Below are 27,521 nucleotides of genomic sequence, written 5' to 3' on the forward strand. Positions count from 1 at the left end.
TGAGTCAAATGGTCTTCTAGTTCTAGATCCTTGAGGAATCACCACACTGTCTTCCACAATGGTTGAACTAATTTACAGTCCTACCAACAGTGTAAAATTTACAGTCCCACCAACAGTGTAAAATCATTCCTATTTCTCCACATCCTCTCCAGCATCTGTTGTCTCCAGACTTTTAATAATCAGCATTCTAACTGGCATGAGATGCTATCTCATAAGACCTAATACCATAAAAACCCTAGAAGAAAACCTAGGCAATACCATTCAGAACATAGGGATGGGCAAGGACTTCATGACTAAAACACCAAAAGCAATGGTAACAAAAGCCAAAAATAGACAAATGGGACCTAATTAAAACTAAAGAGCTTCTGCACAGCAAAAGAAACTATCATTAGAGTGAACCAGCAATTAGAATCGGCAACCAACAGAATGGGAAAAAATTTTTGCAAACTACACATCTGACAAAGGGCTAATATCAAGAATCCACAAAGAGCTTAAACAATTTACAAGAAATAAACAAACAACTCCATCAAAAAGTGGGCATAGGATATGAACAGATATTTCTCAAAAGAAGACAATTATGCAGCTAACAAACATAGGAAAAAAAAACTCGTCATCACTGGTGATTAGAGAAATGCAAATCAAAAAACAAGGTTTTTATCTTTTGCCCTTTGGACCTTCTTGGATTTGGAAATGACCTTGACAGCTGGCTTATACAGCCAATGCATTTAAACACAAAGAATCCTCTTTCCAAGCACTAAAAGTTCAGGACCTCTGGCTTGATAGACAATGGAGAATTCCATGGTCCAAAATTGTTTGAGAGTCAAAGAATCATAATTTAATTATATAGGTGTTTGATAATAAAGGCAAAAATCCCATTATCCTAAATATCATTACAACAAAGATTGTACCAGAAAGCCATTTCCATGTTCCGTTTGAACATCCATGGCAACAGTAATACTCCAGTATGCTAACCTCCATTCTGGTAAAATTTCAAAATTTATCTCATATCCATGAATTTGGAGCCTAGGCTACTAGAAAGGCTAGTTCCAAAATGTTCTTTTTGGTAAAATACCACACAATGGTTTCTCAAATCTTGATCAAACTAATGAACACATGTTGTTGTATCCTTACATTCTATTGCTTCTATGGCAAAACACATTCTCTAGCATTCCTTACAGTTATACATAAATATCTTGTTTCATTGTCATTTCAAACGTCTAAAAATAATTTACAATATATAGTAACATAGGAGAAAATGTTACTGGACCACAGAACATAGCCACATCGTATTAACAGTCTTGAGGAGGAGAAGTAGGAGAAAGAATAGGAAGAGGACAGGGGAGGGGAAGAGGAGAAAAAAGAGGAGGGTGAAAGAGAGGGAGAGAAGAAAACAAGAAAACAGAATAAAGGAAACCATTTATATTAGGCACTCACAGTACAAATCTCACGTTAACTCAATTGGCATGTGCTTTGACGAATTTGACTGAAGTCCATTTATTTTATTTCAATGGAGATAAACATGGGTTGAGACACAGCTATAACTGTTTGATATTTGATCAGAGTATGCTTAAACATGATACGATTTTGGTTTCAGGAGTTTTGAGCAATTAGAAGATGATGTTTAAACACAGCAAAATAAAGAATATTTAAATATTTTTGAAAGTTTCTAGGAAGTGTGCAGATTTCAAAATACATACTAATTCCATATACTGGCAGAACAAAAATAATTTCTCAATGTGATAGTCAAGTCCTGTGTTATCTGCTTCCATTTAACTAAATCCTTACAGTTAGTTAATAGCTACACTGTCCTCCAGGTAAGGCAGTCTGAGCTCTGTCCCTGGAGGATGCTATATTATCCAGCATATGTTCATACTTTTTGCCTGTTTGGTGAATTTCTATGTGCTCTCTGTGCTTGCAAGATATATGACTTTTACCAGCTGTCTTTTGCAATCTCTCTGGCTTACAATAATCTCATTATTTTTTCACTCCACAATAAGATATAAAGGCTGAAATACATTTGACTATTTCATATAGCTCTGTGTTTTTGCTACTTGTGTTTTGGGGTTTTTTCTTCACTGGAACTCTGAATTTTTTAAAGATTAGAACTATGTAATATATATCTTCAAAAGTATTGAGAAATTTATGAGCTACCCAAAATATACTAAATATTTAATGACAAATTAAAATATTAAATAGGTATCTATTGATATAAACATGTATGTGTGTATATATATATATATATAGATTGATTCATATGGAAATGTGTATATATGTCTATACAAGTATATTTTTAAAATGAAATTTCTCCCAAAGTACATCCAACAAAAAGGGATTAAATCTATAAAAAAGAGTCAATTTTCTGTTTAAAATGGAAAGCTGAGTATTTCCAATACCAAGCCAACATAGTAAATCTCAAATTAAACTTTCTTGGATCCAAATTTGAAATCAAGAATTGTACACACAGGACAACTAAAGTGTTAGAAACCAGAAAGCATTTTTATGTGTTACCTCATCCCTTTAAAAGTATGCTTTCCTTGGTTGTTTGAACATGCCTGCTTTAGGGCTGCCTAATTAGCCATGTGCTATAAATATGATAGAAAGCATCTCAAGATTTATGAAACCCACCACTACAAGTTACTCATATTACTGCCAATGAGAAGATACAGTAAAGAAGAAACTCTGACAGACTGAAAGATAAGAAGAGTAGCATTGTCATGTCTTCTTGTAATTAAATACTGTAATTTTGGAATAGATTGGTGTTTGTAACAAATGTGACAAAGGGGAGAGTTGGAAACTTTGAGGCTATAACATATGCTAGGGTGATAAAATATCATAAAAAAGGTGTCCATTGCATAAAGACTGGAAAGTTGTGTTTGCCACAGAAAAAGAGTACTTTAAGCACTAGCGAATTTAGCATAGTAGTGCCATATAATAATTTAATATTTAATAATTAATTGAATATTTGTACAGTAGCAACCAAAAATGGGACAGCAAAAACAGCAAAACAATTTCATTTACAGTAACATTAAAAACATAAAATTATAGTAATAAACTAAGATATGCAGAACATCTACATTGAACACTGTAAAACACTGTTGAAATAAATTAAGAAAGACTTTAACAGTGGAGAGACATGCCACATCTACCAATTGGAAGACTATTCTTAAGATATCAGTCCTCTTTTCCAAACTGATCTATAAATTCCATTTAATATCAAATAAAAATACAGTAGGATTATTGTAAGAAATTGACAATGCAATCCTAAAATTTATATGGAAATGCTAAGACATAGAATAGCCATAAAAATTTTGAAGAATTAAGAATAATGAAAAATACATACTATTAAATTTTGAGACTTACTCTAGGTCAACAGTAATTAAGATAATGCAATACTGCTGCATGGACAGACAAGCCAATCAATAACATAGAATAGACAGTCTAGAAAGAGACAAACACAGAGCTGTTTACTTGATGGTCTACAAAGGCAACAATGCAATTCGAAGAAGGTATATTTACAAATAGTACTACAGAAACTGTATGGAAGTGGGGCCATTAATCTTATAGCCGATAATGTTGGAGCCACATGCAGATTCCTTCAAATATTTTTACCAGTTCTGTGTACCATTTTCTCTGCTTTGCCACGACTTGCTGCTGATGATTTGCATCGGAGACTCTCAAACAATTGCCCATGGATTATTTTCTTTTCTAAAACTCTAAGGAGAATCAAAATGCCTCCAAGATTTAATTTCCAACCCCAAACTGATGGCCTGGAGCTGGTAAATAACTAGTTGCAGAAGATATAAGCCTAGATCCTTTGCCACAAAAATGATCATCTCTGTAGTGCAATTCTGCTCTAGGGAGTCTTTCAAAATCAGACTAAGTCTGGGACTTTAACTGAAAGAGCACCCTTGCATGGCTTCTTCTCCTTTTTGGTTCTGCTTCCCCTCTATATCTTATTGGTTTCTTTTGGGAACATTTAACATTTCCTTAATAAATCACTTACACTAAAGCTCAGGATCCACCTTTGAAAGGACTCAACCTAGTATGTTTGTGCACCATTCCACACATACATGATGTATTTGAGATGAACCATATATTTAAATGTGAACACTAAACATACAAAACTTTTAGAAGAAAACATGAAAAAAATGCTTTTGTGGTATTGAGTAAGAAAAAGATTTCTTAGGACAAAATAAATATTAACCATAAAATAAAGCAATAACTTTGGCATCAACAGAACTAAAATCCTCTTCTAATACAAAACAAAACATTGTGGAAAAAAAGTAAAAAGTAATCTAAAATTGTGGAAAATATTTACAATGCTTATATCTAACAAATGACTTACATCTAGAATATACAAATAACTTATTTAAATCAATAATAAAAATAATTTAATTCATTAAAAAATAGGCATGTGGCTTCAACAAACACTTTACAAATAAGATAGCTTAATGACCCATAAGCTGATAAAAAGTTGCTCAACACTATTAGTTATTAGGAAACTGCAAATTAAAACCACTAAAGGATATTACTGTATACCCAGCAGAATAGCTAAAACTAAACAAGGAAAAACTGGAAAATATCAAATGTTGATGAGGTTGCATTAAAATTGAAACTTTCCTATATGGTTGGAAATAATGTAAAATGTCACTATAACTTTGCAAAATGCTCAACAATTTCTAATAATAAATAGATGCCTATTTTATAATTTAGCCATTCTACTCCTAAATATGTGCTTAAGAGAAATGTGGGCAGATGTCCACAAAATGCCTTTTACAGAATATTCGCAGTAGCTTTAATAATAAAGGCTCTAAACCAGAAATGACCCAAATATCTAACAAGACAGATGCTATAATCCTACATTGAAATAATATTTAACAACAAAAAAGAACAAACTACTGATCTTCTCAACAACATGCAGACATCTCAAAGACATTATGTTGAACAAATGAAACTAGACACAAAAGAACTGTGTGAAATTCAAGACATAATGTTGAGCTAATGAGATCATACACAGAAGGCTACACAGGGTATTATTTCAATATTTGAAGCCCAAGGCTGGAAAACTAATAGATGTAATCCAAGTGCCTAAATTGGGGTAGGAAATTGTGCATATACACTGAAAAGTAGCTTCAAAGATCCTGTAGTGTACTAGATTTGGCTTATAATTTTGTGTTTAGTGGCTATTCAGAGATATAAGAAGTAAAAAAGTTTATCAACCCATACCCTTGAGATCTATGCATTTTAACATATAAAATATATACATCAAAAAACTATTAAAATAGAATTGAAATGGAAAATTACAAAACCCTCAACCATACAGAGGATAACAGAAAAATGCAGCTTGGGTAAAGATGCATCCAGTAATCACTGAAAATGAGAAGTGATTTAGGAATAAAAGTTATGGTCTCAGAATGCAGTAAAGCACTTGAACTTGAAGTTTTGTCATAATGAAGTACACAGAAATTCAAGGTATCATTCCAACTTGCTTGGATGCATATTCCATAGTTAAAATATAGAAATTAAAAGGTACCAATTTTATAAAAGCTGTCAAAGTCATTTCTTAATCAGATGTTTGTTGATATTATAAAAGCAAAAAGGTTCTAATAGACAAAAAGATTAGCTTTTCTGTGTGAATATTTACAAACATGAATATGTAAAATACAGAAACTGATTAAAATAATCAACTAGATCTATAATTTTAGGTTATATCGATAAAATACAAAAAATTTGAGGGAGAAATAAAAATATTTTTGATATGCAAGATTCACTAATTTTTTTCATTTATTTATAATGCAGAGAAATACATATATAAGATTTTAAATAAAAAATGAAAGATAATTAATAGTAATATTAAATTACTCAAGTGCATAGATAAAAACAAGGCCTAGTCCACAAAACCATTGGAAATAAAATAAATATCAAAGATCCTTTCTTTTTATAGCATAATACAACAGATGCCAATTATAACAAAATAGATTTTAAATACTCTATGAAAAGCCAAAAATATTAATCTATACTTGTAATGGAAGTATTCTTTAAAAGAAAGAAGTATAGAAAAATAAACAAGGGTTAGTAAAGGTATGTTTAAAAGACAAAGAAAAAGAAAGGAAAAGAGTATAACTGTTCGACAGAATAGAATCCCAGGCAAGAAGTTCTTATGAACAGAGATCTGTCAAACATTATATAAACAAACATTTTTGAACCTTATTGAGCTAAATAACATGGTATCAAACTATAAGAATAAAACACTATAATAAAAGCAAAAAGAATTTGACAGAAATATAATTCTAATAGTATCTTCTAATAGACTGTTGTCATTCTATAACTTTTGCATTGTTTTATGACAAATAGGACATAAGAATATTAAAAAATATAATATGTGGAACCAATTTCTTCAACATATATATTCTAAGAAAAGCAATCACAATTAAAAAAAAAATTTAAGTGCATTTTTAAAAGCTAATGGAAATTAATAAATAAAAAAGCTTAAATAATATGAAAAACCTTCAACACTTTTTTGTAATACTTTAAGTTCTGGGATATATGTGCAGAACGTGCAGGTTTGTTATATAGGTATACGTGTGCCATGTTGGTTTGCTGCACCCATCAACCTGTTATCTCTATTAGGTATTTCTCCTAACACTGTCCCTCCCCTTTGTGTGTAATGTTCCCCTCTCTGTATCCATGTGTTCTCATTGGAAAAATCTTTGAAATTTAAAAACTGAAATACACTGAACTTTATAAAATATTTAGGAAAAAATAACATTTATATCATTATGGGTATAATGAAAATAAGAATACTACATGTCAAATTTAAGTTCAAGGTCAAAATCTTACCACTCCACTCTGACTAAATTCTACTAAAGATAAATTAATATCCTTAAATTTTTTAATACTACAACAGACAGTAAATATACTAATAAGCATTTTATTCTAGTTAGAAATGTATACCTTAAATGCCTCCCAGATAAGTTTAAGTAAGTACAACAACCAAAAATGATAAATTAGAAAATAAAAAGATCAGATATCATCATTAAATAAAATTTAAAAAATAGAATTACTAAAAGGGTGAAGTTCTTAAAAACTCTAACCAAGAGAGATGAAGAGAAAAATAAACAAAGTGAAATAAAAGTAGAAAGACTCTTCCACAAAGGGCTTTTTTAAAGTGTATCAGAAAAATAATAAATGAAAAGTTCTCACAATTAACTCAAAAAATTGCTGAAAATATGAATAGGTCACCAACCAAAATGTTCGGTATTCCAACAGCTTCACAGATAAACTATTTTATAGCATCAGTATCACATACCTCCTTAGCTCAGAAAACTATTCCAAAGCAGAGGGAAAATACAAAATGCATTTTACAGTAGTATATGCCCTAGTTCCAAATTTACAAAATTAAAAAGAAATTATAAATTAATGTCAATATAGAAATATGATGCAGAAGCACTGAAAAACCTATGCTACTTTAAAAAAATTACAGTATGAGTGACTGATTTGTTTTTCTTGGAAAAGCAACATTGGCTAATATAAAAGTCTTTCAAAATATCATAATAATTCATCCATTTATACACAAACACACACATACACAAATAATGCAACACATGTGGGGTATTCAATCAAGAAAGTCTAAAATTCATGCCTGATACAATCTTGTACATGTTTAGAAATAAATATATTAGTATTATAGTCAGCTCTGCTAGCCAAGTCAGTCATGGTGCCTGTCCTGCACAAATTTCCATTCCAGATGATGTCACCCTGCCCAGGGTTCCAGCTCAGAAAATGACCATCAACCAGATCATCAGGCTGGTTCCTCATGAGGTGATCAGGCCTGAGCATGCCCCACATTGCTATGTCTTTTACTAAACGCTTGTATTAAAATGCTTGGACAAGTATTAGCCATGGTAAATAGTATAGCCAGTGATCTAGCTCTTCCGAGGACTTGCACAAAAGAATATTGTGAGTTCTGTTCTGGAGTAAAAGGAATAGTGAAAGCGTACCTTAGATATGAAAAGTGAAGCACAGATACTGATAGCAAAAGAGAAAAATCAGAAGGGCCATGAAAGAAAAACAAACTAAAAGTCAATAATTTCACTCCAATTTTTTATAATTTTTAAACGCAAGTGGCAGTTTATGGGATCTTCATCTTAGTTATGGCCTTGGTCTTAGTCTTTTGCTCCTTACAACAAAAATCATAAATGATCTCAATCTAATAGTCATAATAATTCTGAAGCACTTGGCATTGCTATGTGAATCAGGAATGCAAGGATGTCCAACAACCAGGAGTATATAATTGCCATCGTGGTTGCTAGCTCTTCCCAACTAAATAAGTTTAAATAGGAAAAAGAATTCCACACACTTGCATGCACATCAGAAAAAAGGTACATCTATTATTTGAGATAATACACTTATATCCCTTAAAATACTATGAAAGCAGACACAAAATGTGCAAGAGCAAATATAAAAGTCTAGTGAAGTGAGTAGAAATGTGAAAAACAAAAACCAGAAAGAAAACCCAGTGCTATGCCACCTTTAATTAATAATAAAATTAAGAAAACACAGCTGGACTCAAGATATTCCTGTTAACACCCAATATAACACCCATTTGTTTCTTTAGACATTAGCACTAACCAATTAGATACACAGATGGAAGAAAACTCCCCATTAATAATAATGGTGAAAAAAATCTCAATTCACATGACAGTAAATGTAACTGGGTACAGAAAAAATATAAATAAAACTCTCGTGAACAATTTTTTTAAATACCTAGAAAATAGAATCTAGAAACTAGCTGGTACAGGAATATTCATTTGGGATTTAGTAGAACTTGTGTCCATATATACAAAATTGAGTAATGGATGAATCAAATATGTTCATGTATTTTTAAACAATTAAAATACTAGAAACATATCTTTATATAGTAAACCTGGGATTTTTTAAAGCAAGACAGAAATCTAGTATCATGAAAACTGAGCACTTTTATATGACACTAGATATCACAAATTATGTTAAAATTTAGTTGATAGAAAATTTTGATTAAAGATGGAACAGTATATACAAGTTTTTCCTGGAATACCAGTAACATGATATTAAAAGGGTTAAAATGAGAGTGAAGACATTTATTTATAAAGGTGTACAAATATCAACAATAATAATAATATAAGGATCTAATAATAATAAAATTCAAGAAGCTGGAAAACTTATCTGATAACTGACAGCCGACTTGAAAGTACTAAATTCTAAATCAGCAATGGATAAACTGGAACTTGATTTGGACTCTATAGCCTCAAAAGACTAAGAATTTGAGCACCAAGTAAATCTGAAAAAGGACTTAAAAGTCGCGTTCAAAACCAGAGAAGTAATCAAAAGTGTATCTGCCAATAATTAATAGGGATCTTCATAGATACAGAATCAGTGGTGTGTGTGTGTGTGTGTGTGTGTGTGTATACTCACGTGCATATTAATTTATTTAGGAATTGGCTCACATGATTATGGAGCTTGACGAATCCCAAGATCTGCAGTCTGCAAGCTTGAGACCCAAGAGACCCAATGGTGTGTTTCCAGTCCAAAGGACCTGCTGGCTTTATACCCCAAAAGGGACAATGTTTTGGTTTGAGTACAATGGCAGGGAAAAACTAATGTTTCAGTGCAAGGCAATCAGGCAGAAGGAGTTTCCTCTTATTCATGGGAATGTCAGCCTTTTTGTTCTACTAGGGCTTTTAATTGATTGGATGAAACTTCATTATCTGGTAAACTAAAGCTTTGGTAAAGTAAAGCTGAACATCTCTAATCTGGGCACAACTGAGCATGGTGCTACCATTTTGAAAATAAAGTGATTAAGGGAAACACTGCTCATGTACTGGTATTGAGACCTTCTAGAATTTTTTTTTTTTTTTGAGACGGAGTTTCGCTCTTGTTACCCAGGCTGGAGTGCAATGGCGCGATCTCGGCTCACCGCAACCTCCGCCTCCTGGGTTCAGGCAATTCTCCTGAGTCAGCCTCCAGAGTAGCTGGGATTACAGGCACGCGCCACCACGCCCAGCTAATTTTTTTTTTTTTTTTTTTTTGTATTTTGAGTAGAGACGGGGTTTCACCATGTTGACCAGGATGGTCTCGATCGCTTGACCTTGTGATCCACCGCCTCGACCTCCCAAAGTGCTAGGATTACAGGCTTGAGCCACCGCACCTGGCCTAGAATTTTTTTTTCTATTTTGTCCTCAGAATATTATCAGCCAGGATCATGTAATGCAGACAAAATTCTCTGAAAACTGCAACCATTTCAAGATTTGAAATAATATGAGCTATTATTTCTTCAAATATCTTTATGTCCACTCCCTACTTTCCTTCCAGGGCTCCAATTACATGTATATTAAATGACTTGCTATTGTTTTACATATCATTTAGTGTCTATTCATTTCTTTTCCATTCTTTTTTTTCTTTCTGTGCCTTGTAGCTATGTCATCAAGTGAAAACACCTGTATAGCCAGAACAGAGCTCATGAAATAAAATGTTACCGTGTAAAAAAGAAACAAACAAACAATATATTACCAAAACCACCTAGGGCCCTATCTTGTCCCCCCTCTAGCCAATAACCACTCGTAGACATTGCAAATGTTACACTGCTGAATGTTTGGGGGGTTTCGTTTTCCATTCGAATGTGTTGAAGTATGTTTCGGCAGGCAGTAATATTACCTTTGGATCAGCCTGGCCTTTCTGTGATTTGTCTTTATTTCATTAGGGAATTTCTGGAGTAGACTTTGAGGTTAATTTATGCCTCCTGCTAAGGCAAAACCCTTGTTAGGTCATTAATAAATGGTCTGAGAGCTTAAGGAGGTATCTCTGTTCATACTACATGAAATTGAAATGTCTCCTAGAACTGTGTGAGCTATAGAATATGTATCCTTGCAGCTCCTCAGAAATCATTCTTTGTCTGAATTGTGGTGTTTCACTCATGAATGTCCAAATTAGTAGTTACCTAAGAACTCCAGGAGACCCTACTTAGATATCTAGATTATTTTGTTTGCCTAGCTCCTTTCTTTTCGGAATTTTGTGTTTCAAATTTCAGCTTCCTGTACCTCTCAGACTCTGATCTCTGGATTCTCACCATGGTGTCCTTGGAATCTCATTCCTTTCATCGCCATTCAGCAAGTGCCTCTAGTCAGAAAGCCAGGGTGACTATAAGGCTCAATTCTTCTGGTTTTGTTCCCTCATTCCCTCAGTCATTATAGTCCCATGCTATTCATCCAATGTATCAAAACTGTTGTTTCATATATTTTGCTGTTTATAACATTGTTTACTATGGAGTATAGTAAATCCAATCCAAAGAAATCTAATGATATTCCATCACTGTTAGAAGCGAAAATTCTCCGTTCTCTCCAATTCTCTGAATCACTTTACAATCATGCTAGTTTAATGACTGATCAGTTAAGTAACTTTTGACACTTCATAAGAGAGTCATGTTTTTCATTTTTTGAAATTTATACTTTCACAAGGAATAGAAAAGTGTTGCTATGTGTAGTTGTTGTCAATCATTCCCTCTTAGGAAGATATATAGAAGTATTTATAGCTGAACTAATATAAAATGTGGAATATGCCTTAGTCTGCTATCAAGAAAGGGGAAGAGAAGTAGGGGAAGAAGAGATAAATGAAATAAGGTTTGTTATATATAGATAATTTGTCATGTGTAGATAACTGTTGAAGCAGGATGATCAATGTATAGGGCCCATCATGCTATTTTTTATAACTGAGAATGTCATGGAATATAGATAGAGATAGAAATGGAGCTAGAGAGGGAGAATGGAAGGTGTCAGGGCAAAGTTGGGGGGGGGGGAGCGGATTGAGGGCAATGGGAAGCCTTATTTTGTACTCCAAATTGATGATATTGAGAATCAAAGAAATCAGACTGTATAAGAAAGCATATTAAATATCAAAAACTTGAGCAGCCCAAAGATTGTTTATATTAGATTGTCATTTATTGCTCTAATGCATGAAATGAGGCACCCTTCTTGCAGTGCCTCATATGGTTCTGGAAATAAAAGTGGCCCTAAGTAATATTACATCTCACTGCATACGAGTAATATAGTCTGCAAGTCGCTGAGTAATGAATTACTATCATCTGACCAGAGCCAATATCAATTTAGCACACGCAACCAGAATTTGCAGTCCAGAATATAGAAAATTATCATCATTCTCATCCTCTGGTTTTCAGCTGTGAGTCGAAGAAAAGCACTAGGTAGCTTGAGGGTTGTGACCATTAGGCACATCCTCCAGAGACAAATACAGGTTGCCATCTGAGTGATAAAGACTGTTAGGTGAAGTTGAGGAAGTGCTTGGAGTGGAGCTCTAGCACTAAACATCGGGATAAATTGCTTCCGTGAAACCTAATTTACACAGGTGATGCTAAGGTGCTGAAAATACTAAGTCATCAGAAATAAAATGTCACTGCTCACAGCCTTTCCCCAAAATAATGCTGGAGCACCATTTTTTTTTTAAGGGTGTTTTTCTTAACCTCAAATGCTTAATTATAGATCACTTATCAGAAAACCGGCATGCATTTCTCTTTCTCTTTTAAAGCATGGTCTTTGCCTGAAGAAATAACGGCAGTTTCTGCATTGGCTTTCACTAGTATCTCCTGCACACATAAAGAATTAGAGACAATAATAAAGCACAGAAATAAAGTGAATTTTAAAAACACAATATTCAGACTGTGATAGAATCCGGATTCTGTTGCACTTAAGCCCTATGTAGTTTCTTTGTAAAGTTTTCTTTGTGATCCTTTTTCAGAGATTGTTCTGGTGATCATTCAAAGATTTGGGGTATGTTTTGATCATGAAGTTTCCTTTGGACCACTGTTTAATGAACCTCTAATTCCAACTCTCTGAAGGGATGCTTGGCTACAGTTCTGGCCAACTCTGATACATTCAACTAGAAGTGAATAGAAGTTCAAATAGGTTTGCTAAATCTAAGTCACCTTTCTGGAGTGGGTATGCAAAGTCTTGCTTCTGCAAAATATACAACAGCTTGGAAATTCACCTCCAATACCCTTGTCCTATCAATATCAGTGTTTAGGAAATTTCTTTACCAAGACTCCAACGAGAGCTATAAATAGAAAATCTGTGTTACTCAGTGGAAAATTTCTGTAAGGATTGGTAGCATAAATGAAGCCACCAAATACTGTTTTACATACATAAGTGGCTGGTCAATTTCAAATGTTCCAAGACATTTACATCCAATAATTTATGAACTCTTGAAGAATACATAATTCTATGAATAATCCTTAGCATAATTCTCAAGTATATAGGATCAGGATGAAAACTGGAAAAACTTAGTTAGGTAAAAGAACATTTGGCGGTAACTAATGAACAACTAAATGTCTATATTTGTATGTATGCATGTACTCATATACATGTATGTATTTATACACACATATCTTTAAAGAGTGAACACTATTAGGAAGGTTATTGTGTGTACAATTACATAATCTTTTTTTCATAGTAAAGCATTCTAGAAAAGTAACCATGTTAAAGTCAAACAATAAATTATTTATGTGTGTTATGGAAATAAGAAAAAACAAGAACATAAAGGAAACAAATAGTTTTCCATTTTGTTCAAATTCCTCCCTAAATTGTATTTGTTTTGCTTGATCCACTTATGGTTTTCCCAATACAGTTTTTAAAAAATGGTCCCAATACAATCTGTAATGGCTTTGTCTTATTTGTTCTTCCATATGGTTTGCAATTGCCAATTACTGTCAGGTCAGTAACCCATTCATCCAAAGTTATCTTTTTGATGCCTTATTTTGAGGACTACTATGAAATTAGATATAAGTCATGTTTCAGTAATGGAGGTGACATTTTATTTCTAAAAGATGAAGTCATAATTTATTTTGTACAGGGGAACAGATCTTTCCCGTATAGCTTAAAAATGCACTGCTTCCTGTCTGGGGTTTCCCAACCACATGGCAAACAATGTAAGGGAGACCATGTTGTTTCTGTAGTTCTTCTTCTTTTTCATCACAATTCTGTTAGGTAATAAATACTTTATAAAATGTATTTTATACATATTATATATAATTTTTTAAACAATCTGAAAAAAACAGCTATGATTGTCCTCACTTCCCAGTAAGAAACCTGTAACTCAAGTTTAAGTAGCTTGCTACAACCATACTTAAAAACATGTTCAGCTTACTTATGTGTTTGTCTCTAAAGAAGTACCTCTGGTGGGGGAAATACCCAACAAATAGTGAATTTGTCCCAATATCATATGTTACACTGCAGACTATCAAAGGAGAATTTGGTAAAATAGTGGCAAATTATTAAATCAGCTCATGGTCTAGACAACACCACAAAAATAATTGTTTCCCTTTTCTCAGAAAATGGGAAGTGCTAATTAAATCATAGGTGCAATTGTTCCATTTGCTGCCTTTGCTATAATTATTCTCATTCTCATTGTCCAATACTGATTGGGATTGTCCCAGGATGTTGGAACATCATTCTAAGATCTTGCAACTTACGAAAGTTATGCAATATAGCTAGATTGAAGGAGAATAATCAGGTATGAGCCCTAATTTTTTTCACTTTGAAGTTTACATTTACACTGGAGAGTATAGCATAGCATCTGAGAAGGAACAAGCCCATTGTGTTCAGACAGATCTGAGTGACCATGGACAAGTGTTATATCATCATAGTGCAATGTTGTTAGAAAAAGTAGAGTTACATGTAGCTTTCAGTACAATGTGGGCTATATAAGATATGCTCAATAAAAGTCTTTATTGTCATTGTTATACCTTCTATTGTTATATAACTTAGAAGGTACATAATCAGGTAAAGGAACAACCTGCTCATTTCATGCCGACCAGTGAGTAACTATGTTGTCTTCTTGACACATAAAAGGAGGCTAAAATAATTTCTCTTCCTCCAATTTCCAAACACTCCCAAAATTAAATAAATATGTTTTGAAAAAGAAGCTTTGAAAAAACAAAAACCCAAAAGAAGCAAATACAGAATGCTAAACCTTCACAACTTGGTGTAAAACATTCTTACAATAAAAAAATTTAGCCCAGTGGCCAGATATCTTAAGAGGGCAATGTTGTCCCTGCAAAGTGATTAGAGTTTAATGAAGTCTTCTGTGAGTAAATTAGGAAATAAAAAGTGAGGAAGATCATGACGTTACATTTAATTAAACTTCTTGAGGCTGCTAATTCTCTATAGGTTGATTAGTTAAGAGTGGTACTATAACACTTTTTAAATATGAATATAGTACTCACTCATGGAAAAATCATACAGATAGCTTTTAAAAAACTTGTCTTCTTCTTAAACTAAACATTGCATTGTAAAGAAAGTAAAGTATTGAGTCAAAATCTACCTTAATTTTTCTAAGACAACTGGGCCAAGAATGTAAGAGCAAAATCTCTGGCTTCATCAACAGAATAATGTTCATTCTGAGCTCATTACTTATGAAGTATAGAATTTTGTGCAAACCATTTAACCTTCCTACACATCAGTTTCTAAGCTCAACAGTGAACTAGTAATACTACCAACATAATAGTATTAGCACAAGTACTAAAGGGAATAGTTCCTATATGTGCCTTGCATGAAATAAGTCGTCAATAAATCTTAACTTTCATTATGTTCAAGTTACACACAAAACAAATGACGTAGTAGTACAAGCATCCCATTTCTACAAGTTATTCCTATCAGTTTCTCTTCATGTCAATAGTATTGCTCTAAAAACAACTCAACTAATAAAAATAACAACAGAGGGAAATCTCAGAAACAGAATTATAGAAATATCAAAGATAAGTTCTCAATATTTAATCAGAAATCAGTAACTTGAAGCTTTAATCCCACAATATTATCTAATTTTTAAGATATTTCCCGTTTCTATACAGAGATTTTCACAATATTTTTGCCAATTTTCATTATGAAAATTGAGTTTAAAATATCCTAATTTTCCTTCCTAATGTTTGAACTCATATAATTTGCTCCTAATCCTCACTTTCATGTTTTCAGTCTTTACTTTGAAATACAAGCATAAAGTATCAGAATTTATCTTCTGGGAATAGTAAGTCGAAATATGCTCCTTTAATAATATTTATTTTGCCAAACTCCTGTTGTGCTTCCAATTTTTTAAAACTTTAATAGTAAAAAAAAAAAAAAAGTATAGGCTTTAGGCGTTTTTCAAAAAAGGTATTTTTGTCAGCTTTGGAAGAAGTAGAAAGAAACATGGCAAAAGAATGCCTCATCTTCCGGAAAACAGCAAAAGGCTAAAACAGATCATCACTAACAGAAGCTAAATGGCACCATGGAGTTGAGCTCCTAAGATATAATTGGTTCTGCAAGGATAAAAATGGAACAGAACCAAGATATTATAACGAGAATCATTTTGTTACTAAAGAAGACCCCTTTCACAATGGGTGCGCAGTTGAATCCTAGTGTGATCATTATAGGCTCATTTTCCTTGTTCATGTTCCTGTGATAAAGGCCCCGGAAGAAGCACTGGCATTTTAAATTGCTCAGTCTTGCTTGCAGACTTTTTTCTTTTTTTCTTTGAATTTCTCAAAAAAAAATTATTTTCCCATGTTACTAGAAGAATGCTTTGGAGAGCAGCACTGTGAATGCACAGAGAACAACAGTGAAGGCAACAATAGATTATCAGAGCATTGACAAAGAAAGAGAAATTACCTGTGGACATTTGCTCCAAGTTCCCCATTCAGACATGACACATTCATTGGGACACATAAGAGAACAGGACTGGGTTTCTGGGGGAATTTCATCCTGGTTGCACAGGTTGCTATCCACTGCTCCACCTTCACTATCAGCAGTATTCACACACCTGTAAAGCAAGGTCACAAAATATAGCTTGATTATTTAAAACAGCAGAGAGTATATTTAAAATATTTACGATGTATCATAGTAACTTACATAGTTAAACACAAGATAAGACCAGCACAGAAACCAAGAGGAAAAAACTTTCCTCCTTTAGTCAGTCAGGCTTTGTGAGCATTAACTCAGTACAGAACCCTTTATTCATAAGGGCAAGGGAGAATAATGGAAAGACCAGAGGCAATGGTTAACCAGGGACTAAAGGGAATGGTTGCCCTTGAAGAACTTTCAATTTCAAGAGAACTTTCAAGGTCAAGCACTGAGGGAATATTCTTTCTATTGCACTGCATCTTGAAGGCTCTTCTTCTCTGAATAAATCCATCACTTTGTAATAGCTGAAGCCTTCCTACCTCCTGTGGCTCTCTTAAACCTTTCCCAAACTTCTGTCTGATACCACGTAAAATTTCCTAAACTTTGTCCCACCCATTTTTAAAGTCATGGCAAAGTAATATGTAAAATAACGGAATAGGTATTCCTTCAGGTAACTTCTGCATTTCGGTAAACAATTTTTTTCAAACCAAAAACAGCAGGCAATGAGCAAGTATTTTCACACAGCAATTGATCACACAGCACAGATGTATGCATCGTGACCTATTCTGTGTCAGGTTTTTAGATACTTACTGGCAACAATGAGATAATCACACTATTGTTAAGAATGATAAAGATTCAATCAAATTAAAACCAGTGTTACACCAGTGTATGCTGGCCAAAATGGATTAAAGTTCAAAATCATGGAAAATATCAAACACTGGCAAGAATGTAGAGCAATTGTAATTAATTCTTCTTTTCTGCTGATGGAAGCATAATCTGTTTTAAAAACTGGTGGGCAATATCTACTTTAAAGCTAAACCTATACATACTCTGTAACCCAACAATCCACTTATATTTCCATAGAAATGTATACAAATGTATAGCAAACCAAAGCCAACTGAAAATGTTCACACCAGCACTGTTCATAATGAACTGAACTAGAAACAGTCCAAATGTTCAGCAAGAGTATAATCTATGAATATATTATGGTAAATTAATCAAGGCAAATGCCATAAAGTGATGAGAATGAATGAAATAATATGAGTGAAAGTTACAAATATAATGTTGAACAAGAGAAGCTAGACATAAAAAGTATATATGATTCCATTCCAATGAAGTTAATGAATAGGCAATACTAATCTAGGGTGTCAGAAATCAGAACAGTGATTACCTTTGGGGAAATGGTTAGTGACTGATAGGGACTTAGGCAGTCTTGATAATATTTGTTTCTTGACCTCTGGGCTGTTTACACGGATATGTTCACATTGTTAAAATTCATCCAGCTGTACCCCTCTGATGGAGGCATTTCTCTCTGTCTACATCACATTCCAAAAATAAATTAATTTTATAATTATTTTTCAAAATTATTTAATAAAGACTATGTGCAAGTATCTTTTGCTAGCTGTTGGAATACAAAGTTGTGTTTTGTTAGTGATTCATTTAGTCAATGTTTTTGATAGCTTACTAATACTAAGTCCTCACGTGGGTGTTGGGGTACAGAATGGAAATACAGACAGACATGATCCCTAGTGTTATGAGTATTTTGTTCTAGTGATAATAATAAAGATGAAGATAAAAATGACAATGGTGATGAAATAAATCATGCCATTTGCTGATCTAGCAATTCGGATACAATGTCAAGGTCAGGGAGTAAGTACTTTAGTAACAATACATTAAAGAGCTTTTGGTGCTCCCCAGATTATGCTATCCTAATGAATTATCCTGCACTTTAAAAGTTTCTTTTATATATACGTTAAAATAGAAAAAGAAAATTTCAGGAACATTTCAAAGTAGCTAATCATACACAGAAAAATAAAAAAACTTTATGGGCTGCTAACTCATGAAAAGTTAGATATTGTATAAAAGAGGTTAGCAGAGAATGGCAGACAAAAAGGTTTTAAGGAACGCTTTCTAATATAGGGAGGCATAGTATAGAGTGCACTATGGACTTTAATTTATCTTGTGGTAAAAGTCAACAGTAGAAGGAAAATCCAAGGAATAGTTTAAATGTCCTTTCCTGGACAAACTTAAAAAAACTGGAAATTGTTTCCCTTCCTGCCTGCACACTATCAGCTGATATTCATTTATTATTTCACTGAGAAAGAAGAGGGAAGACTTCTGGTTAATGACATCCAGTGAATGTATGTATTAGTCTGCATTCACTCTCAATATGCCACAGAAGAAACAGTAAAGAAATTTGTTACCAAAAAATAATAATAATAACAACAATAATGGAGAGGGAAAGGCATTACCCTACAAGGTCAGAGAACATGAGAAAGGAAAAGTGCAAGAAATGAAAAACAGATGGGCTCCTGGTAACTCCTTAGCACATCTGAAAAAGCTGATACTAAACCTTCAAAGGGAAATACAGAAAATAACTCCATTTATAACACAGAACAAAGAGAAAATTCTGGAATTCATGGCACCAAGTACGTCTGGAAATGGGGATGAAAGTAAGGCTTAAAACCTGGAAGATTCATTTAAAATATCTTTAAGAAGCATCCAAGCCCTTAGATCCTTTCCTCTGGTCCACACAGAGGATTGTCCATCCCCTCCCCCTGCTGGTAATTGATGGTTTACTCTCTGGAGAGGGTTACAAAAGGGTGTTAGGACTGGAGAACACCTGATGCACTTGATGGAGACAAGATCCTGAAAATAGAGACTTGAGTAAAAGTTTACATATTGCAAAAACAATGTTTACATACTGCTTAAAAAGTTTACATACTGCTTAAGCAATGCAAATATATTATCTTATAGTTCTGTAGGATGAAAATACAAGTTGGGCCTTATGGGCTAACATCAGAGAGTCAGGCATCAGCAGAGCTACACTCCTAGGGGAGAATCTCTTTCCATGCCTTTTCCAGTTTCAGGGCCACTTGTATTCTTTGGGTGACCCCTTCCTCCATCTCCGGAGGCAGCAACATTGCCTCTCTTGGTACCTGGCTTCTATAGTCACATTTTCCTCTCCTTCTTGTCTCGCCTTCCAATCTTAAAAATCCTATGAATACATTTTTCCCATTGGACAATCTAAGAAAATTTTCCCATCACAAGGTCCTTGACTTAATCACATCTGCCAAGTCCCTTTGTCAAAGGTAACATATCTATGAAGTCCAGGAATTAGGATGTGGAAACCTTTAGGGGCCATCGTTCTGTCTCTAACCCCAGCATTCCTATTTCACTAGGTTTCCGGAATACTGGCTGATATGGTTATGTGTGATGGCCCCACCCAAATCTCGTCTTGAATTGTAATCCCCAGAAGTTTAGGGAGATACCTAGTGGGAAGTTTCTCCCATGCTGTTCTCATGATAGTGACTGAATTTTCACGAGGTCTGATGGTTTTATAAATGGCAGTTTTTCCTGTGCTGACGCTCACTCTCTCCTGCCACCATGTGAGAAGATCTAAGCTTGCTTCCCCTTTGCCTTCTGCCATGATTGTAAGTTTCCTCAAGCCTCCTCCACCATATGGAACTGTGAATAAATTAAATCTCTTTCCTTTATAATTGGTCTCAGTATTTCTTTATAGTGGTGTGAAAACAGACTAATACACTGGCTGTTTGGATTATCTATTTCATACATGATTTAATATGAGGCTTTACTGGGTATTCTGACAAGCCTGAGAGTACAGACTTCAAATATTTAAATTGAGGGTGTTCTCGAATGAAAATGCAGTTATCCACTACATATCCTGCATCATCAATTTCCTTGACTGTCTCCCTTCACTCATCACCTCACTTCTACTCAAATTCATTGCAAAACTGCTTTAAGGTATTGTCTATATTTGCTATCTCCACTTTCTTCCCTCCTTTCCTCCTGCCTCCCTGATTGTTACCTCTTGAACTCACTTAAATCACACTTTTATTACCATTCCAGAGAAACCTCTTATTGGAATCATCAACAGGCTCCCCATTGCCAAACTCAATGGTCAATTCTTATCTCAGTGAACCAAAGAGCATTGGAAAGAACTGATAACTATATCCTCTTGACTAACTCTCTTGTCCATCTTCTCATTTTCTTTGTTTTCCTTCTCTTCCAGTTTATTTTTTCTTAGTCTCACTTGTAGAATCTTTCTATTCACTCTAATCTATGAATGTTGGAGTTCCTCAGGACTCAATTTCTTCTCAATATATACCAAATTTATAAGCTAATGGTGCCCAAACTTATATTCTAAATCTCTCCTCTGAACTGGATTGTAATAGCTCAGTAGGAAAGCTACTATCACCTCAAATTTAATGTGTTCCAAAGCTAACTTTTGATTTTTCTCTCAAAGCTGCTTCTAATGTTCACCAACTCAACAAATTATGCCATTATTCCTAACGTTGCTCAGGCCATACTACCTAACATCATTTTTGAGACTTTTTTTTCCCACTCTGCAATCATTTTATCAGCAAACACTGTTTTCTGTACCTTCAGAATATATTTCAAATTTGACTTTCACATCACCTTCACTTTTACTAAATCGATCCAGCCATTAACTTCTTTCATCTGGAATTCTGCAATGGCCTCAAAACTGTATCCCTTGCTGTTCCACTCTACACATACCTTCCCTATGTCCAGTAAGGCTCTTTTTGGATGTAAATAAGAGGCCCAGTGGGGTGGTTCACTCCTGTAATTCCAGCACTTGTGAGGTGGAGGGATGGATCACTTGAGATCAGGAGTTCGAGACCAGCCTGGCCAACATGGCGAAACACTGATACTACTAAAAATACAAAAATTAGCTGGGTTTGGTGGTAGTCACCTGTGATCACAGCTGTCTGGGAGGCTGAGGCATGAATCACTTCAACCTGGGAAGCAGAGACTACAGTGAGCCATGACTGTGCCACTGCACTCCAGCCTGGGTGATGGAGCGACACTCAGTCTAAATATATAAATAAATAAATAGATAGATAAATAGATAGATAGATAGATAGCTGGATAGATAAATAAATAAATAATGTAAATAAGTGTCATTCCCCCACCTCAAACCTTCCATAACTTCATGTTGCAGTTGGAATAATATCCAGTCTTTATCTTGTTTGAGTACTAACACTAGTCATATGGAACAGCTTGTTACTCCTGCTTTTTGTTCTCCTTGTCCCTGGAATTCTCCTTCTACATATCTTCACACTCATTTGTTTCTCTCACTATATTCAGGTTTGTGCTCAAATATTTTGCTGACCATCTTGCCAAAATAATACCCCTGATAACTCCAACCCAGTTTTGTTTTTCTTTTTGGCATTTCATAGCAAAGACATTTCATTGTATATTAATTTAGTTGTTCATTTTTTCTCTCTCCTCTGTGATTATGACCACATCAGACCAATCTGGTTGAATTTTTATGTAACGAAGCTGTGAGTTGTTTTTCAGTTGCCATGGGTCCCTTACACTAAAGGTTATGAAACCCTATGGGCATGCCCAGATGAACCAAGCACCAGTGGAATGTGAATACTCAGACTGAGAAGAAGGACTAAATTAAGAGGTGGATACTCCATGGCAGGATGTAAGATCAGTCAGGCCAAGCCCCTGGCATCACGCCATAGGAGGATCCAGTCAAATCATGTCTTTTAGCATCACTTTATTGTAAGATCTAATCAGATTATACCTTGTTATTTAAGCTTATAAAACATGACCCAGCCCTCAGCTCAGGGAGACAGAGTTGAGCATCTTCTCCTCCTATCTCCTTGTCAACTGACTTACAATAAACTTGTTTTGCTGCAAAAACTGGGTGCTTCAGTGTTTGGCTTTCTCCTTCATGTGAGTAAATGGACCAAATTTGACACAGTGACATTATACTGTCAATTCTTGGAGGACAAAAATGTTATTCACTATTTTATCTGATGTGCTTAGAGCAATATCTGATACATAGAAGGCAAATATTTATAAATATTTTTGATTTAATAATTGATTCTAGTCATAGATAAATCATAAAGATGTCATCCAGTTGGATACTGCATAGCAGGGTGTATCTTCCCATCACAAGGTTTTACGAAAGAGAACAGATAAGCTATTTCATTCATTATAAGGCCTTATTAAGGTCAATAATAGTTTGGAATGCAAGGTCCTGGAAGATCTGCTTCACATATTTAAAAGTAATTCTGTACATACAGCATGGTACATTGTGACTATGTAATTCTGTACATACAGCATGGTGCATTGTGAGTATGTATATTTTATAGGGTTTGAATGTGTCTCCCAAATTTTATGTGTTAAAAACTTAATCTCCCAAATGTGTATGTAGGTTGGAGATGGAACCATTGGGACATAATTAGGATTAGATTAAGTTATCAGAGTGGAGCTGCCATGATGAGACTGGTGGCTTTATAAGAAGAGAAAGAGAAAGACCTGAGCTAACATGCAGGCACCCTCTCTCCATGTGATGCCCTCCATTTTGTTCTGATGCAGTACAAAAAGCCCTCACCAGAAGCTTCCACTATGTGAGAAGGACATAAATTTTCGGGGCCTGGGGAAGAATAATATGATTTGAATGTGTCACTCTAAAATTCATGTGTTGAAAATGCAATTGCAATAGTACTAAGATGTGAGGCCTCTAAGATATAATTGAGTCTTGAAGGTGGAACCATTATGAATGCCATTATTCTAGTATTTGAGCTATTTCTAATGCAAGTAAGTTTATTCTTGAGGGAGTAGGTTGTGACAAAAGCAAGCTTGGCTTATTCTTGTGGTCTCATTCTCACATGCTTGCTTGCCCTTCTACTTTCCTGTCATGGTATGAAACAGTACTAAAACCCTTGCCAGAAGCTGCTGCTATGTCCTTGGAATTCCCAGCCTCCAGAGCCATGTGCTAAACACATTCCTTTTCTTTATAAATTGCTAAGTCTCAGGTATTCTGTCATAGCGAAATAAAAAGAGCTGAAAAACAGTTTCCATAATAAAATACCACAGACTGGGTCGCTTAAATGACAGAAATTTATTTTCTCATAATTCTGGAGACTAGAAGTTTGAGATCAAAGTATAATTCAGGTTTTTTCTTTTCCTTTGGAGGCCTCTCTCTGGTTTATAGATGGCCATCTTCTCCCTGTGTCTTCACATGGGCTTTCTTCTGTGTATGTCTGTGTCCTAGTCTTCTCTTCTAACAAGGCCACCAATTAGAATGGATTAGGGCCCATACCAATAACCTCATTTTACCTTAATTGCCTCTTTAAAGATCCTATTTATTTCCAAATGGTCACATTCTGAGGTACTGAGGGTTAGAACTTAGATATATGGATTTTTTGGGGGGGTTGGAATAGGGAGTGGAAAGTATATAATTGATCCTATCATAGAGTAATACTTGGTAGTTATACTGTTTTTATTATATCAGGCTTTATAGGTTTAAGCTGAGGCATATGACTGAAAGGCCTTCTTATTCAAGTGTGTTTTCAATCAACCTTCCACAATTCTGTCTGTAGCAATTTATTCTCTTAAAGATTTCTTTTTCTCCTGAGATTTTCCTTGAATATTTCTAAGAGGCCTGAATAGGATACAAGTAAGAGATGCCACAGCTCATTTACATATTTTATAAGCTAGGTTGGTGAATTGTTTTTCAAAACCATGAAAGAATAAGACACAAAGATACAGGAAACAGAGATTTTGAAGAGAAAAAGGTGACAGCACCAAATTTGCAACAGCCTAAGCATATGAGTTCCCAGAAGAAAGAACAATGAACAAAGGGAAAGAAAGATAATTTGTCTATTAGCCATTTGCTTGAGCTGGTGAAGAGAAGCACCTTTATAGTTTTGACAGCAGCTCTTTCTTTCAAGATGACTACCAGTGATTTTGCAACATTGATACTGTCATAAATAGTGGGTATATACTGAATTATTGAATAAAGTACATTTCACAGGTGTTCAATAACAATTAATGACATAACTAGGCTCTGCCTTACAACTGACTTTCAACAGTTAACTCAACAGTTAACTTTCAACAGTTAACCTGATTTGGATACTGACTGTCTATTTGGAACACAGCTTCCTAAATCTGACAAAATGAAACACTACACATGTGCAATAGTTGACTAAGCTATGTTTCTTCTTTATTTTACACATGAATAATTATGCATTAATATTGTAACTTTTGCTGTTTTAAATGTCTAATGTTCATTGCCATTATCCTCAGTTGGTAAGGGCATTGTTCTTCTTTCTTTCAAAATCATTCTAAATAGATGGTTTATTTAGAAATGATTTTGAAAGAAATTTATAAAACAAAATCTTTAAACAGGCTTCTTCAGTAAATAATAGAGCATTCACTAAATTCTCTCAGAGATGTGCCCTCTTATATTAAAATGTATTGCTACTGTTCATAGGTATTCTCAGACTTTAGTTTCCAAGGCTAATCATGGGGTTTAAATTAACCTTTTCAATTATCAACATTCAAAATTTTAAAAATGTCCATCAATTATACTAACCATAACACAAGAAAGAGAAATGGCAACTCAGAATCTCCTAATTCATTAAGAATGATGGCCACAAATCAGTGGAGTAACACCAGCCTGTTCCAGGCAGGTGGTTCTCACACCAATATTGTTTGCAAGATATGCTAAAGGATTGGGGCTCCACTGCAAAGGGAACCCTGCTATACACATGGCAGGGTAGGATGCATACATTTCAATGAATATTTCAAGGATGAGCAAAAACCAGAGTATATGTTACGAAAATCAGAGTGTACTTGGATAAACATCACTGCTGTTTTTATAAAAAATGTATAAGTTCCATTTCCCCCTATTTCCCAAATCTCTCCATTTTCACACACCTGATTTTCCTAGATTGTGTTCCTCCTCCACAGCGCAGGGACCTCAGCTCATTGTTGATTTTGCATGAAGACCAGTGTTCTACAACCCAGGAATACTGATTGCACTCACTGTAACATGGGACTGCCTCATGCACCTGTCAAGAACAGGAAAGAAAAAAATTATGTGGAACTATCCAACTTATAGAAAAATGTCCTATCTTTTAGTAATGCTTGCTGAACATAACCCAAGAAACTACACTTTGGCCCAAACAGCCAAATTACTTTTCCAAGAACCAAGATAGATTTGGCTTCTCTGAATTTACTGACTTGCCTAAAGAAGCATACAGGGGAAATCAACTAAAATATGATGGTATGCTTACAGAAGAGAACAAAAGACAGTCATTTTCTAGTGCCAAGAATAGGAATTCCATTATCATTTCATTTCCTCAAAGAGCTCACACAGCATCTATTAGATGGTCCAGCTCTCAATTATATGGCATATTGTATTCTCAGATGTACTTTAACATGTCAATTGAAACAAACATATATAAGGAAAATTATTCTTGAATATAAGAGGTTCTTATAATGCATAAGAAAAGTGGTATTATTTGCACCGGAAATTTCTTTTTATGCCCCCAAATGATCAATGCTAACAGGCAATCATTTAGCCTCCTGGGTACTGTGGCTTCATATAAATTTAGCTATATGTAGGATGTTTCAGAGTGTAGCTAAGACACACACACACACACACACACACACACACACACACACCAAGAGAAATACTGTTAAACTGTTAGTGGCTCTGCATGATTATTGACTATGAATATTTCCAATTTTATGGTGAAAACAATGAGTAAGGTAAATGAATTCTTAGGTTACTTCCTATACATTTGTTTGTGGTGATTTTTTTTTTCCTGAAATTGTATCCCAGTGGGCAGCCAATTGAGTTTGTCTGCCTCTTTGTGGCTGCATTTCAATTGCATTTCTCCTTAATATGGAGCACAGTGCTCTTTCTAGGTAAGAAAAAGAATACTATTCCAATGCATGATCACAAAGATGGCTCAATTAAAGGCATGCTTACAAAGACTGGTTCTACCTATCAGCAGTGTAGTTAATTTATGCTTTTCCTTTTAAATAATAATTTAAGTCTCAATGCTTTCCTCCTCTTGCCTTTCTAATTCCATAAAATTGTAAAGGATAACTACGCTGCACTATCCAAACAGAACCACTGTTTGTATGATTTTACTAAATGCAAGGGAAAGCACTATGTAATAGGATAATCAAAAAACAAGATTGGAGCGCCATCAGCATGTTAGGTGGAAATCAAATGAGAAAAGGTGATTTGCAAGACTACCTCTGAGGAATCACAAATCATGTCAGAAACTATTTTTAACCATCTGGTTCTGCTTGGGTCTCTTACTTAGAACTCACAGGGAGAAGATAAACCACAAAGGAACAAATATATGAGGGCAAAATGAAAGGAGATAGGAAAATAGAAGTGGAAATGGGTGTATGGGAAGAAAGGAATTAAGTAATGAAAGGATCGCATTTCATGCTGTGAATGCCGGCGAGAATAGAACAAAAGGGTCAGGAGCAGTTCCTACATTAGAATAAGAAGGTGATATCTGAGAAGTCTTTCGCAAACAGTCATAGGACAGTAGATGTAAGAGAAGAATCTACAAAAAAAAAATGAAGAGACAGGACCCCAACCAATCAGATACTAAGAAACTGAGCTGATAACAGCTGAGGGTTTTGCTGATCTGACTGCATCACGACAATGATGCTTTCACCGAATTTAAGGTTTCATTATCTGAACACTTTAATATATATTAATTTAAACAAACCTTTTTGGATTTCCACTGAGATAGAAGATAGCATCTCTGCCAAAGTACTTTGAACAAACAG

The 27,521-nt window shown here is 34.5% G+C and overlaps 1 protein-coding gene across 5 annotated transcripts in view; it reads right to left on the bottom strand.

The window, feature by feature from the left end:
* THSD7B (thrombospondin type 1 domain containing 7B) overlaps positions 1-27,521 on the bottom strand; it is an 873,835-nt gene that overhangs the window by 83,629 nt on the left and 762,685 nt on the right. For all 5 annotated transcript variants that reach the window (XM_008998957.6, XM_035305018.3, XM_054257669.2 and 2 more), the window contains exons 16-17: positions 25,638-25,771; positions 16,683-16,833 (exon numbers count right to left, since the gene is read on the bottom strand). In XM_008998957.6, coding sequence (XP_008997205.4) covers positions 16,683-16,833; positions 25,638-25,771 — 285 coding nt within the window. The remainder of the gene's footprint in view (positions 1-16,682; positions 16,834-25,637; positions 25,772-27,521) is intronic.

This window comes from Callithrix jacchus, chromosome 6 (genome assembly GCF_049354715.1).
Source record: "Callithrix jacchus isolate 240 chromosome 6, calJac240_pri, whole genome shotgun sequence".
NCBI lineage: Eukaryota > Metazoa > Chordata > Mammalia > Primates > Cebidae > Callithrix > Callithrix jacchus.